General features: G+C 37.6%; 2 protein-coding genes and 1 long non-coding RNA gene across 5 annotated transcripts in view; 2 read left to right on the top strand and 1 right to left on the bottom strand.

The window, feature by feature from the left end:
• Positions 1 to 1,237: 1,237 nt before the first annotated feature.
• The window catches only part of LOC121738913, a 17,246-nt gene continuing 3,612 nt past the window's right edge, over positions 1,238 to 14,871 (bottom strand). Inside the window, exon 3 of the long non-coding RNA XR_006037359.1 lies at positions 1,238 to 1,416. This is a non-coding gene — a long non-coding RNA (uncharacterized LOC121738913). The remainder of the gene's footprint in view (positions 1,417 to 14,871) is intronic.
• LOC121738910 lies at positions 6,922 to 8,545 on the top strand. The gene has a single exon (XM_042131181.1). The coding sequence runs from the start codon at positions 6,949 to 6,951 to the stop codon at positions 8,530 to 8,532; it is 1,584 nt and encodes a 527-aa protein (XP_041987115.1). The 5' UTR covers positions 6,922 to 6,948; the 3' UTR covers positions 8,533 to 8,545.
• LOC121738911 (lysophospholipase-like protein 1) overlaps positions 13,022 to 14,871 on the top strand; it is a 17,568-nt gene continuing 15,718 nt past the window's right edge. For 2 of the 3 annotated variants that reach the window (XM_042131184.1, XM_042131182.1), the window contains exons 1-4: positions 13,022 to 13,107; positions 13,579 to 13,708; positions 13,893 to 14,159; positions 14,260 to 14,400. In XM_042131184.1, the coding sequence (XP_041987118.1) occupies positions 13,627 to 13,708; positions 13,893 to 14,159; positions 14,260 to 14,400 (490 nt within the window). In that variant the 5' untranslated portion in view covers positions 13,022 to 13,107; positions 13,579 to 13,626. The other variant, XM_042131183.1, reaches the window with a different exon arrangement.

The following is a 14,871-nucleotide window of genomic DNA, read 5'->3' as shown; positions in this document are numbered from 1 at the left end:
ATTTCAACATTTAATGCAAAGTGTATATTATGTTACGCTCAAAGATCGAAAACGCTCAGCGGAAAAATAGTTCACATCGCGTTGTGGTCACAGTAAAGCAGCCACAACGCGATTAGATATTTTTATAAAATCACTCCATAACGTGTTTGTTATTCATTGACATTACTGTATTTTAAAAAAAACTTTTTTTGTTATAAATTACTGAATAGGTACTAAATTACTGAATACTCATTTTTTTATGACAATTTAATAACAACCAACCTGTCCGTCGTGGTATGGTCGTGACTCGTGGTAATTGGTATGGTTAAAAAAAAAGCCGAGAACGCGTTATGGCTTTTCTTTATTGCCACAACGCGTTGAGATCGAATAGCATGTTAGCCACGACACGAATTTCGCTATTTGGCTTTCTTGTGATTGCCACAACGCGCAACGCTTTGAGCTCGTTTTCATTAGAGCCATAACACGAATTTCGCCATGTGGATGTTTTACCGTGACTACAACGCGTTGTGACTTTGTGAGCTATTTTTTCGCTCACTGACCGTTTTCGATCTCCTAGCGTAACATACCTACATTTAGAAACTTTACATGTCAAAACGGTCTAAACATGATATTTAGTTTGCATTAAGAACGTAATTTTACTTAGGTTACACTATGTTATGACTTATAAGAATAAAATATGTATTTTTTAGAATAAGGTGTAGATGTAATAATGAGCTCCCATGTAAGCTTGTATATAATTTTATAATTTAATGACTTATAATAGAAATGAATTATAAACATACATTCTCATACATAAAAAGAAATCTGTGATAAATAAAATATTGTAGATTTCTTTTTTAATTTAGTATTAAGCAACCTCGAGTTAAGGACACATTTACGAAATTATGTGTTTTTCTTTGTGTTGTAGGCTGATATATTCTTAAAACTATAATGTGATAAAATCTTAATCACAAACAATCGAAAAAAGCTATATGTATTTGTAAACGTGCCCTTATGAATCGAGTGTTTCATAATGTTCGTAATTCAATTACTTGTCTTTAAAAACATTGACATGTATCTACAGTATGAAAAATAAGTGTTCAAAACACAACACAGTGATCACTTCATACGGCTGGGTTTTATATTATGCGTCGATTTATATGCGAACGAGCGGTTGGCCACTAGACCGCGAGATCAAAATAGCTGCGCAATCTCGCCGTCATTTACATAAAATTGCTTGTGACCTTGTGATGTACCATCGAGGAAGTTGATTCCTATGCAATTGACAGACCAACCAAATAATGGTCGAATATGTCAATTCAATGTTAATTGTGAGGTTATTTGTGATCTGGCAGCTGGGTTTGATGTAAAGCAACCAAACTACTTAGGTCCCCGATTTGCATAGGAATCAACTTCTCTGATAGTACAACCAAACCGCTCGTTCGTGCGGACGTACATAATTCGAGCCTCAGACCCAGTTCACACGGCGCGTTGCGTCAGCGTTGCATCGACGCAGCGCTGACGTTGCGTTGTTTTACGTACAAATAACCAAGGTTCACAACGTGCAACGCACACATGACGGACACAACCCCCGAGACAAAGAGGGGGGGGTTTGGCGTTAAGACTTCGTAATAACGTTGCGATGACGCAGCGTCCGTGTGGCCGGCTATGCGTCAAACGCAACCATAAAGTTAATATACCTTGCGGAATTGAGAAACAAAGGCCTGAACAAGAGAGATGTCACTATCGGTAACACTTCGTGGTAAAAAGAGACGTGTGATACATGACAGCAGCACTCTTTTTTTGACCTTCGATCGGCACGTGCCGCACGTTGACAATTTAATCTCATAGAATTCATATTCAATCATGCTTGTGTAAGTGTATACGTACACATATTTTTCACAATATGAAAACCAATTTCGGTTTCGTTTCACAGCTAGAGATTACTGCTCTATTCCGCTAGGTAGGTATATTAACTTTATGGACGCAACGCGCTGTGTGGCTGACTCTTAGCTATCTTCATCATTATTTACTATATTGGCATATTATAATCTATATTATAAGAATATAATGTTATAGTAATGTCAACGTCAAATGTATTTAACTTTAAATAATAAGAGTTTAAAAAAACACGTTTTTTTTAATATCAACAAAACTTAGTTGACTACGGTAATTACCCTAAAACGGAACCCTAACCAGGAGATTTTCTGTATATTGGTAGGTCAATAGTTATACATTTTAAGAGTAACATTGTCCTACAAATAGAACAATCCATATTTTAGGACCATCAATTCAAAGTATGAAAACCTTTGTATCTCTGTTAGCTACCACTTTCGAGATTGTTCGCAAATAAAAATGTTGACTTCTTCGTCTTATCAAAATGAAGCTCCTCACAAAAATTAGCTCCATAGTAATAAAAAAAATCTAGGGCTCCCATACTAATAGTATTTTAGAAAAAACCCTGGTACCTCTTAAATCAAAACAGCTGTGCAGTGTGCACACAATAAGTATTTCATTTTTTATATTAAACTTCATATTTTATGCCAAATTTTAAAGCTTATTTAGCCCAGCAATAACTTTACCCATAAACTATTTATCATTGATAGTAAAACGTAGTAATTATATTCTCTTTGATTGATAGATTTAAGGTTACGTCACTGCATAGATAAAGTACTGAGTTATTTAATAACGTAGAATAGATATAACAATCTAAAAAAATCGAAACTTGGATGTAAGATGATACTACCTCTTATAGAAAGACTTTTGAGCAAGCGTCAGCGCGATGTAGAAGACGCACGGCGCCATCTATTATGACTTTTGGAACTAACTTAATTTGAACAAATTTACGCATTTTCACCCCCTTACAACCCTTTTTTCCAGTAAAAAAGTAGCCTATGTCCTTTCTCAGGCTTTAGACTATCTGTATACAACATTTCATTACAATCAGTTAGGTAGCTTTGGCGTTTGGCGTGAAAGCGAGACAAACAGACAGAAAGACAGAGATACTTTCGCATTATAATATTAGTATAGATTATGTGCACACTGTTTTCATATATTAGAATTAAAATTTTCATTGCATTGATATATTTTCTGGATGGAATATAGGCCAACACGGTACACTCGAACTCCTTTATTTTAGGGCGCCTTCTGTTGTCAACTTGTCACATATATTAGAAATGCAGTAGGAGTTCTATAAGATAAGATAGATTGATTATTACACACACTGGCAAAATTAGCGGAACATAGGTAAAAAGGGCCAAAACTTGAACTCAAGTGGGTCGGGCTGTCTGAAAGCCTTTTTTATAGCTTCTAAGCTCATTCAAGAAATAAAATATTGAACAAAACTGGCAAGTTGACAGGTTTTTATACCAATTATGCCCTAATAAGTGTTTTTCGATTATTGACGTTGTAAGTGTTCCTGATAAGAATGGCGTTTTAGCGGGGTGCAAGGTGTGCTCAGCTCATTTGATTGTTTGGTTTTTGGAAGAACACATTGCTTAGATACAAAATTAGTGATTTCCCAGCATCTGCAACAGCTAGAGCTGTAACCACGACAGAGAAAGGTCACACCTACCGTTCAGTCAGTCAGGCCTTAGGTGTGTCGGCTTCCGTGGTTCATCGTAACTTTCAACGCTTCAGAGAGACTGGATCTTACGTTCGGAGACGAGAACAAGGCAGATATCGGGTGACAATGGTTCAGGATGACCATTTTGTAAGGAAACAAAACTTAAGAAATCGACCTCAAACTGCTATGCAGACACGAAACCTGTCGGAACAGGTCCAAGATGAACGTGTAAGTGATTGTACAGTAAGAAGAAGACTCAAAGAAGTTAAATTAAACTCAAAAGTGCCAGCAAGGGCACCAAAACTTGAGACAGGACACCGAAGAGCCAGGCTAAGATTTGCGCGTGAACATCAAAATTAGACAAGTGAGTGAAATCTTGTGCTGTACAGTGATGGGAGCAAATTCTGTGTACATTGTATTGACAGGCGATAAAGAATGTGGATAAATCATAAGGAAAGCTACAGGCCATCGAACTTACCGGAAACAGTGGCCTATGATGCAGGCTTCGTAATGGTTTGGAGTTGCATATGATTTGGAGCCCGCATGGAGCTGATGATTATAGATGATGGTACTTTGACAGTACAGGGCTATAGCACCGACATCCTGGAACTGCATGGTGTGCCTTTTACACAGTTTTAGGTAGTAAATTCAATTTTATGTGCGTCCATAGAGTAAGAAAATCGGGCATTATTACCTAAACGATGCTGGCGTAGCCCAGGTGGAGAGGCCAGCGTGGTCTACGGATGTGGATCTGATTGAAGACGTGTGGCACATCAATGGGTGAACGGTACGAGTTAAAATTCCAGCTTCAAAATGTGTCCAGGAGCTCGAGTTGGCGCTACTGGAGGAGTAGGAGAATATCCCACAGGAAATGATTGACAATTAAAATGCAAGCATGGAATGGCGTATCCAGGCCCTCTTGAGATCCATAGAAGGCATTAACGCTTTTAACATGGCATTTCTTTAATAAAAATGGAGAATTTATCTTTAAAACTTACTACTGAAATTTCAAAGATTTTCTTCATTTTTTGATTTTTGCTGATTTTTTTCTATTTTTCACGTTTTTATGCCCTAAATTTACATAAAATTTATTTTTTAATAATTTTAGTAAATAAATAAATAAAAATCAGTGAACAATTTTTAAAAAATTGAAAATGCGTTATGTTCCTCTAATTTTGCCGGTGTGTTTATTATACCAAGTGATAATATTATTAAACATAATATTCTAACGTATTAAAAACTATAAACAAAAACATAATAACTAATAAGTATGATCAGTTCTATGTTACAATGAAGTAAAAAATAAAACGCCATCTGTTGAATCGTATTAGAACTAAAATGTTCATTGCATCGATATATTTCTTTTTTTTATAATATTATACATAAAATATATTTAAGATTTTTGAAATATTATTTTAATACACATCCAAGACCCAGGAACATTGAAAACTTTTTGTTCCGCCTGCAAGACTCGAACCCAGGACCCCCGGGATGAGCGCTGGCCACGCGCAATGAGAATTAATTTTCATCGATATTTTCATGGAAATAAGATATTTTCCCACATCAAAATGTAGCCTATGTCCTTTCTCAGACTCTAGAATAACTGTGTACAAAATTTAATTGCAATCGGTTCAGTAGTTTTGGCGTGAAAGCGAGACAGATAGACAGACAGACAGACAGAGATACTTTCGCATTTATAATATTAGTATGGATAAACAAAAACATTATAACTAATAAGTATGATCAGTTCTATGTTACAATGAAGTAAAAAATAAAACGCCATCTGTTGAATCGTATTAGAACTAAAATGTTCATTGCGTCGATATATTTCTGGATTTTTTATAATATTATACATAAAATATATTTAAGATTTTTGAAATATTATTTTAATACACATCCAAGACCCAGGAACATTGAAAACTTTTTGTTCCGCCTGCAAGACTCGAACCCAGGACCCCCGGGATGAGCGCTGGCCACGCGCAATGCGAATTAATTTTCATCGATATTTTCAAGGAAATAAGATATTTTCCCACATCAAAATGTAGCCTATGTTCTTTCTCAGACTCTAGAATAACTGTGTACAAAATTTCATTGCAATCGGTTCAGTAGTTTTGGCGTGAAAGCGAGACAGATAGACAGACAGACAGACAGACAGAGATATCTTCGCATTTATAAAATTAGTATGGATAAACAAAAACATAATATAACTAATAAGTATGATCAGTTCTATGTTACAATGAAGTAAAAAATAAAACGCCATCTGTTGAATCGTATTAGAACTAAAATGTTCATTGCATCAATATATTTTTGGATTTTTTATAATATTATACATAAAATATATTTAAGATTTTTGAAATATTATTTTATTACACATCCAAGACCCAGGAACATTGAAAACTTTTTGTTCCGCCTGCGGGACTCGAACCCAGGACCCCCGGGATGAGCGCTGGCCACGCGCAATGCGAATTAATTTTCATCGATATTTTCATGGAAATAAGATATTTTCCCACATCAAAATGTAGCCTATGTCCTTTCTCAGACTCTAGAATAACTGTGTACAAAATTTCATTGCAATCGGTTCAGTAGTTTTGGCGTGAAAGCGAGACAGACAGACAGACAGAGATACTTTCGCATTTATAATATTAGTATGGATAGTATGGATAACTAATAAGTAATACTTAGGTAACTAATAAGATGATCACCACGGACGTGATGATCACAAATAAATACACAGTAAAAAATCATATTAAATATATATTTAAGTAAATATAGCTTTCGATACAGATTTTCCGCGGAAAAAGCCTGTGGAAATATTCCGAAATCCAAACTTAATAGTAATTTGGCTCATTACTTTTTATTGTGCTAAAAACAATGATGATTTTATAATAGAATATCATAGGCTAAAAATATAAACAATTACCAAAAAAGTGCAGTGACTTGTATGAGAATCATATGAGAAAAGCGGTCACGAGTTTCCGCCGTCAACCGACCCGCGGCGTTGCCGTAGCTTAGCAACGATATCCAAGAGGCCTAATAGTATTTGTTGAAAATAACAAACGATCGGGTGCCGAGTTTTGACGACCTGTCAAATAAAAGTGGTCACAGTTCACATTACACTACCTCTCTCGTTTCATCTTGTTATAATTCCATAAAGGATTTTCTTCTCCCTCGCACTCTTTGTTGGTCTATGCATTATAAGTTTATGGTTTGAACCATAAAGTTAATATAGGTAAGTACTTATATTAACTTTATGGTTTGAACATAGAGGAAAATAATGGTTTGAAACTGTTTGAAAGTATAAACATTTTTTATATATTTTTGCATTTACACTTTTACTTTACACATTTACAAGTTTATTAGTATATGTAAATCTTTAATAAAACATTTAAACTGATTATAAATAAATGGCTTATAACAAATCTAAAAGATTTCAGGACTCTCACGAGCGCTTTAAAATTTTGGATCCAGGCGCCTATCAATATCCAAATGCTCCTTTGATACAACCAAACAAAGCGCCTTTTCTCTCAAAAACGCTAAGGGTCACTACTTTCAACAAAATTTGGACGCATGCATTGCATTTTCCGAGAAATCAAGAACATATTCCAAACTGCACCAGCTTGCAGTCTACAATGCCTCGGTTCAGTTATGAGGTTGAAAGACCTGAAGCGGTTGAAGAAGTTTTATGCGACTGCGACTCCGATAACGCATGCATTTGTTCGGAAAGACACAAAGCGGAAGAAAAAGAACCTGTGATTTGCCAGGCCGAGGTACCGAGACATTTATTCATAGGACCAGCGATCCCTTATAACATAGAACGTTTTTATAAGCCACCCATTGACATTCCATTCTATGATACAAAAGTACAGGAGTTCACAGCGTTTTATCGAGGCTGCAAGTGGAGTAGATGGACATCTAGAAGGGAAACAAATCTTACGTTCCAAGGACCGGGGCCATCGGATTATAATTTGGTACAACCACCAGATACGACTAAGATATGGGCTGAAAGAGTACGAGCAAAAAGGCGCAAAGAAAGTCAACAACTAAGATTTATTGAAATTGTTCAGAAGAGGACAATACGTGAGAATCTGCCTGGGCCAGCTTCTTATAACCCGATTCTTCCCGAACGTAAAGATTTTCGGTGCCCTATTCCCACGAAACACAAAAAAGTATATTATTCAATCTCAGAAATTAGAGATATTTTAAAGGATTCTCCAGGCCCCGCGGCTGACTATCGCATCCCAAGAACTTTCGACGTTAAAACAAGAGACCGCATTGAATGTCATGTAAAACTACCTAATCCAGCACCTTTTGGGGTGAATGATGTGAGATTTAAGCAGAAAATCAGAATAGGCCCCGGTCCGGCTTCGTATTGTATCAACAACTTCAATTTATGTCATAAAAATGATTTACTAAACTGCAATCGCGCACCGTTTGGATCTTCCTCAAAAAGATTCAAAGAAAATTTACTGGACGATGACCTTACCGAAGACGATGATGACGCAGGAAGTAATGAAAATTCTAAATGCATTCCTAGATCAGACCAACCTACTTGGATGTTTAAATCCGAAACAGTTAGAATGAAACTGCCTAAGATCACTTTAACAGAAACTTACAGAAGCCCGACTGAAAATAATAAGGCAAGGCCGAAAAAATTGCAATACTTATCTCCTTTCCATTCTTCTCAAGGTAGATTCAGAAATTGGTACAACTGGATCCCTGTACAAGCATCAGTGAAAACACCGGGTCCCGCAAGTTACTGTACAGAAAAACCAAAGTGCTCTCTTATTGTATTTACAGGCACAATTAGTCGACAACGTCGTTTTATGACATACAATGGGTCTGATACTCCAGCACCTAATCAATTTGTACTCAACGGCATTGAACATAATATTTTAAATACGTTTAACTATAAATTACGGGAGAATATTTTAAGGAAACCATGCAAAAAGAGATGTGGCCTCCTCCGGCGCGGTGTCATGCCCGCCTAGCATACGCCAACGAGATACCTCGTGGATATCTCATTCTCGAGCGTAGTGATATTGTCGATATCGATGTCACCGTAAGATTGTGAAAACCGCGAGATTGTAATATGACTAAGTGATGGATTGTAAACAACCAGTTTTCCGGTGGTTTTAAATTAATTATTTCTTATTTAAAATAACTTCAATGCCCAATGGTATGAGATGTATAACAAAAAATAAAATTTAGATATATTTAAAGAGCTGTTTGAATGTTCGGTTAATAAAATTAATTTATTTATAATTCAAGCTGCACTTTAAATATATCTAAATTTTATTCAATGTTATACATCAAATTTACAGGCAATTGAAGTTATTTTAAATACGAAATAATTAATTTAAAACCACCGGAAAACTGGTTGTTTACAATCCATCACTTAGTCATATTACAATCTCGCGGTTATTCCAATCTTACGGTGACATCGATATATAAATCTCTTTTTCGCTAATATGCATACGTCGAGACTCGAGAGATAAACTCGTTCGTTTAAAGTTTGACAAAAAGAGCACATATAAAAAAAACAAAATTATCTCTAATTTTGACGACAGACGGACGAGAAAAAATGTATGTCATGTTAGGATCAATAGAGATGAAGAGATAAACCAGTTAACATCGAGAAAACGTGTAGAGTGAGATGTCTCGTTGGCGTATGCTAGCACGGATGATCTAGATAGATACTTGAAGCAGTCCTTATTATGTGATATTAATATGTTAATTAAATAAATAGCAATACTTAATAAAATTATTATTTTTAACAAAAAATTAAAACCGACTTCCAAGGTAAAAGCAATAAGTAATAACATCCTTTAAATAATATGAACTAAAAAGTATTAAATAATTTTTCCTATCTAATAGTGCCTTTTTCCGAATTCGGCTAAAACTCAACTATTTCTGTACTCAATCTTCATCATTTTGAAGTCGGTACCAGATATACTTAGCTGAATCTTCAGTCTGCCAGAATATTTGAAACTTTTTTAACTGGCACCGACTTCAAAATTATGAAGATTGAGTAGGTACAGACTTCCTCATCTAGCAATGATTTTCAATGATTTTTAATGACTGCATAAAAAATGGTGTTTTTCCTGACTTGATGAAGCATAGCAAGATTGTTCCTTTATTTAAAGCCGGGACTAAATCGGATCCCACTAATTTCAGGCCTATATCGATTCTACCGACCTTTAGTAAAATATTTTGAAAAAATATTTTAAAACAATAACAACTAGTGCATTTTAATTCAAATAATTTGCTGCACGATAACCAATACGGATTTACTAAGGGTCGATCCACAACGGATGCTGGTATAGGACTTCTTTGTAGTATTTTTGAAGCTTGGGAGGAGATGGAGATACAGTGTTGGGAATGTGTGGTGGGCCAAAGCCCGTTTTTTAGCCTTACAAGGAAAAGGGGAACGCCTGCTCGGATGAGCTTGCAGAGCAAGCCATCGTGCCACACGCTGTCGAACGCCTTCTCCATATCGAGGAAAACTGCGACCGTGGACTCCTTCTTGTTGGCCGCAACGGAAAGATGGTTGACCACGCGCACAAGCTGGAGAGTAGTACTCAGCCCGGAACGGAAACCGAACTGATCCTCTCGAGGAGGAAGGTAGGGGGACAAATGTTTCTTAAGAAGGACCTCAAAGGTCTTGGAAAGAGTCGATAGCAGAGTTATGGGCCGGTAGCCCTCGGCCCGTTTGAGGTCCTTATGGGGATTGTTATTATGATCCCCTTCTTCCAGGCGGGGGGGAAGTGGCCGGTCCTTACTATCCCGTTGTTAAGGCGGGTCAGGGCGGCCACTGTCCTGAAGGGGAGATGGCGTAGGGCGGAATTGGGAATACCATCCGCCCCGGGAGCCTTGCGAGGCTTCAGCCGAGAGAGTACCTTCTGTACCTCTCTCGGGGAAAAACTAAAATTGGGGGGGCCTGGTGGGGTGAGAAGGGTAGTCCTTACCTCCTTGGAGACAGCATGGACGTGGTCCGTTGCGGTGGTTGGTAGTGGGGAGAACTGGCGTTCGAGATGACTGGCGTGAATCTCCGCTAAAGTACATTGTCGCACGACGCTGAATCTCAAGGTCAACGGGTAAAACTCCGGCTAGCACGGGCAAGGCTTCGGTGCTTGTGGTTCTGTAAGCTTTGCACAAGAATATAAGCGCAAGACGTTGGCTTTGTAGCAACTTGCGACGAGCCGCGCCGATAGTTGCTCTTTCGGCCCACACGGGGGCCCCGTAGCAAATGCTGCCAAGGTAAGTAGCAGTGTAAATTAATTTTAAGGTTTTGAATGAGAGGCCCCATGTCGACGTAGATATTTTGGTAAAGGAGTAAAAGTTGCGTTTCGCTTTCTCACCGGTTTGAATTATATGTTATATGTCCGCAGCCGCCTCACGTACGCAGCCCCAGCGTGGCACCATCTGCTCTCTGACTCGCACAAGCGAACGCTTCAGAGAGTGCAGAACAAGGTGCTACGCCGAATCGCCGGAGCGCCGTGGTACGTGAGTAACGACACCATCGCGAGAGATCTGCGCGTGGAGAGCGTTGAGGCGTTCGTAGCGCAACTCTTCAAGAGTCTTTTCGCGCGAGCGGACGCCTCGCGCCTACCGGAGTTGGCCAACCTGGCGCCGTGGCATGCACGGCCGCCGGCCAGACACCGACTCCCCCGAGACGCCGTCCCAGAGGACACCGCGGAACATCCGCCCCCCAATCACTGAAGAGGAGATTGCGCCGCGGCACTTAGCCGCGGCGCCCACTATCACCGTGGGAGTGTCTCCCCCCTCCTATCCCTGCTCCGGCAATTTACATGCCGGCGTATATTTTCTTTTCCGCCTGGGGCCTGACGGTCGCGGCAGCCCTATTGTCGTAACCGTCGACCCCACGGGGTAACTTCCCCCCGTCCGCCAAAAATAAAAAAGGCCGGGTCCGGAAGCTTTTTCCACCTCCGTTCCTAGTCACTTGCCCCCGTCCGCCAATAATAAAAAAGGCGGGGAAGGAAGTATTCCCCCTTATTTTATTTCCCCAGGTCGCTTTGGTCCGTAGGCGTGGTAGTAGTGGTGTGTGCGGGAGTGGACCCATACACATTCCCTTGGTCCCGGCCGGGGCCCGCACGCACCACTTGGTTAACCTGCTGCGTCTGATGCTCGATTGTGGCCTGGTCAGGCGTGGTATTCGGTCGCTTATCATGGTTTTCCCCGCGTTCTGTCGCGGGGGTTTTTCCCAAAACGGTATTAAAAACATTCTGTATTTTCCCATGTAGAGGGGTATAGCCCCTGACCATGGTTTCCCACCCGGAGCCTCTTCGCGGGTTCTGGTGTGTGGGAAGTTACGACGGAAAATAAATCACTTCAGTTCACCACAGTAAATCGAGTTTTACTCTTTACTCCTCCGACCTCTAGTGACCTCTTAGAGAGACCAACTGGTCCTCCAAAATATCATGATAATCTATTATGTAGTGTATTTATGCATTGAATTATGGCAGGATGTAAGGAAATTGGCACTATCAATAATGGAAACCAGTAATTATTGCACAAAAATGTAATTTATAAAAATTATGATGTAATAAAATTGCGTCAAGTCGGATACACGCGCTACCACTGTGCTCAATAAGAAGCTGTAGTACAAAACATGTAATTGATTGTTAATATAAATATAGTAAGACACACACACAGTTTTTTACACTCTTATATATTATATAAGAGTGTAAAATAATATTAACCATGAAACAGTGTAAAATGGGAAATTAAAGTAAAAAATTGTCCTGTAGGTATTATGTATAGGGGAAACAAGAGGTCCCAGTTACATAAATTAAAAAAAAAACGGTTTGATTCAAACCTTACGTGTTTGATGCAACCGTTTGATGTCGGTTTGAATGATTTTTCAAACGACACTGCGCAGTTTCATTCAATAGGTACGCACTGTCGAGTACACGTCTTGTGATGCAGAAAATGCTCTAGAGTCTAAATTCTAGAACGAGGATCGCGATTTTCTTATCTTATGTTTATAACGTTAATGTCCTGCGTCAGAAGAGAAAAAAAAAAAGAAAGCGTCTTTGGTCCAAATTAATAATATAGCCTATCGACTAAGATAATATTGTTTTACCCACGAACATCTACGGAAAGTACTAGAAACTACAGCTTCTTTTTTGTTTTCTTCATAATCCAGCACTAAACTAAGCGGGTTTGATCAAACGCGTCGGAACACGATCAAACGGCGCGTCAAACACAACGAAAATATGAAATTTCATCAAACAAGCTTCAAACACGTAAATGTTTGACAAACCGTTCAAACTATTTTTGTAAACGATCAAATCGGTTTGAGTCAAACCAAAATTTACGTGTTTGAGTCAAACCGTTTGATCGTCTTCGGGGCCCTTAAGAGCGCTTACTGTTTTCCCGCCATTTATAATACTTGACACTGGCCATGGTTATATAGTAACCGAAGTGCCATAGAAAAAAAAAGAAGAATTTTTTTTATTGTAGATGTATTTTTCAAAAAATCAACAAGAAATTAAAATAAATACGCCAGTTGCGATTAACTGGAAAGTGGAAAACAAAATTAGGTACGGTAGTTATTCATGACTGCACATTTCCGAAACACAAAAACAACAAATTGTAAACAGTAAAGGCAAGAACTGCAAGGCAAATTATTTTTTGAGGTTATGGAAAGTGTAAACATTAGGATGTTATATTCGTGGTTATAATAATTACACTGAAGGTGCCTATTTACACACCATTTCTATATTGTAATTGACTATTATAGTGTACATAATATAATTAATTCATGATTTTTAACATCACCTCATCTTCGCGTATTGTACTGTACTTTTATGCCATAAGGTTTTGTTTTGTAGAGTTATCACTTATGTAATTTTTATGTCACCGACCATAATTCCGTTAATATTGTATACTTACCGTCATATATTTTGCACGTTCTTAATTTATAATTATTTTAAAATATTATAAATTTATACTTACTTTTTATTACTTTGTTTAATTATTGTGTGCAAATTTTGATAAAGTTTTATTTTTAGGGTAAAGTTTGACTGTACAAAAACGGGCGCTGTTTTCACTTTCCAATAATGTCTAGACTTGGGGCTTTGTATTTAACAAAACATACTGGACCTAAACATACAGCAACTGTGATAGTTTTTCATGGCTCAGGTTAGTTTATTTTATAGCATAAAGTAAATACTTTTTTAAAAGTTAACTCTTTGTATTCAAATTTTTAGATTTAAGATATCACATAGACACCAGGTTCTACAAATATATAATTAACCCATCAATTGCCAAGCAGCCGGCTGCCACATAATAATCGATGGAGGTGCTATGTTGTAAACAATTTCAGGTGGAAATGGCGAAAACATGAAAGAATGGGTCAATCTTATGACAAAAAAGTTTGTTTTTCCACACATAAAGGTCTTATACCCTACTGCGCCTCTACAGCCGTACACTCCCTCTAATGGTATGATGAGTAACGTATGGTTTGATAGAACAGATATTAGCTTGTCTGCTCCAGAAATGTTAGACTCATTGGACAGGATAAAGTTAGACGTCCTACAGCTTATAAAAAAAGAGAATGAACTAGGAATACCCAACAACAGGATTATTGTAGGTAGTATAATTTTATTTTTTCTATTTTTTAAATTATTCACCTATTTGAATGAAGTCATTTTAGGATGGTATTGTAACTTATACTGTATTTAAATTTTTAGGTGGTTTCTCTATGGGTGGTGCATTATCTTTTCATATTGGCTACAGATGGGTAAAAGATTTGGCTGGAGTTTTTGCATTCAGCTCATTCTTGAATGAAAAGTCAATAGTTTATGAGGAATTGAAAGGATCCCAATTTAAAGGTTTGTATGTTATTTGTTATAGTAGGTTGCCCCAAATAGGCAGACACTATAAGAATTAATTATATCGTTCCTGTCACGAAATGACCCAATTATTGAAAAAAACGATAAATAACTCTTTGGAATTTGAGTGCTCCTATCCATAAGGGGCCGGGTGCCATTGAAATTCTTACACATACGTAATACCAAAATCATTTTCTCATACGAAAATATTTAACATGGTTGAGTTATTTTTCCATCCATGGCAACTTGGTAAAATTTTTGTAATTATATTATTTTTTGTTTATTGCACTTTTAGAATAACATCTATACTAATATTATAATTCTGCAGAGTTTGTTTGTTTGTTTGTTTGAACGCGTAAAAATGTAATAAAATGGTAGGAAATTCAATTCTGTACATTGAATATTTTTGTACAATAAATAATACTTGGGACGTGTCATGTGATCTACTATGCTAACGCGGACGAAGTCGCG

This window comes from Aricia agestis, chromosome Z (genome assembly GCF_905147365.1).
Source record: "Aricia agestis chromosome Z, ilAriAges1.1, whole genome shotgun sequence".
Classification (NCBI taxonomy): domain Eukaryota; kingdom Metazoa; phylum Arthropoda; class Insecta; order Lepidoptera; family Lycaenidae; genus Aricia; species Aricia agestis.
Note: the sequence above shows the minus strand (reverse complement) of the source record. Positions and strands in the feature narration are given on the sequence as shown.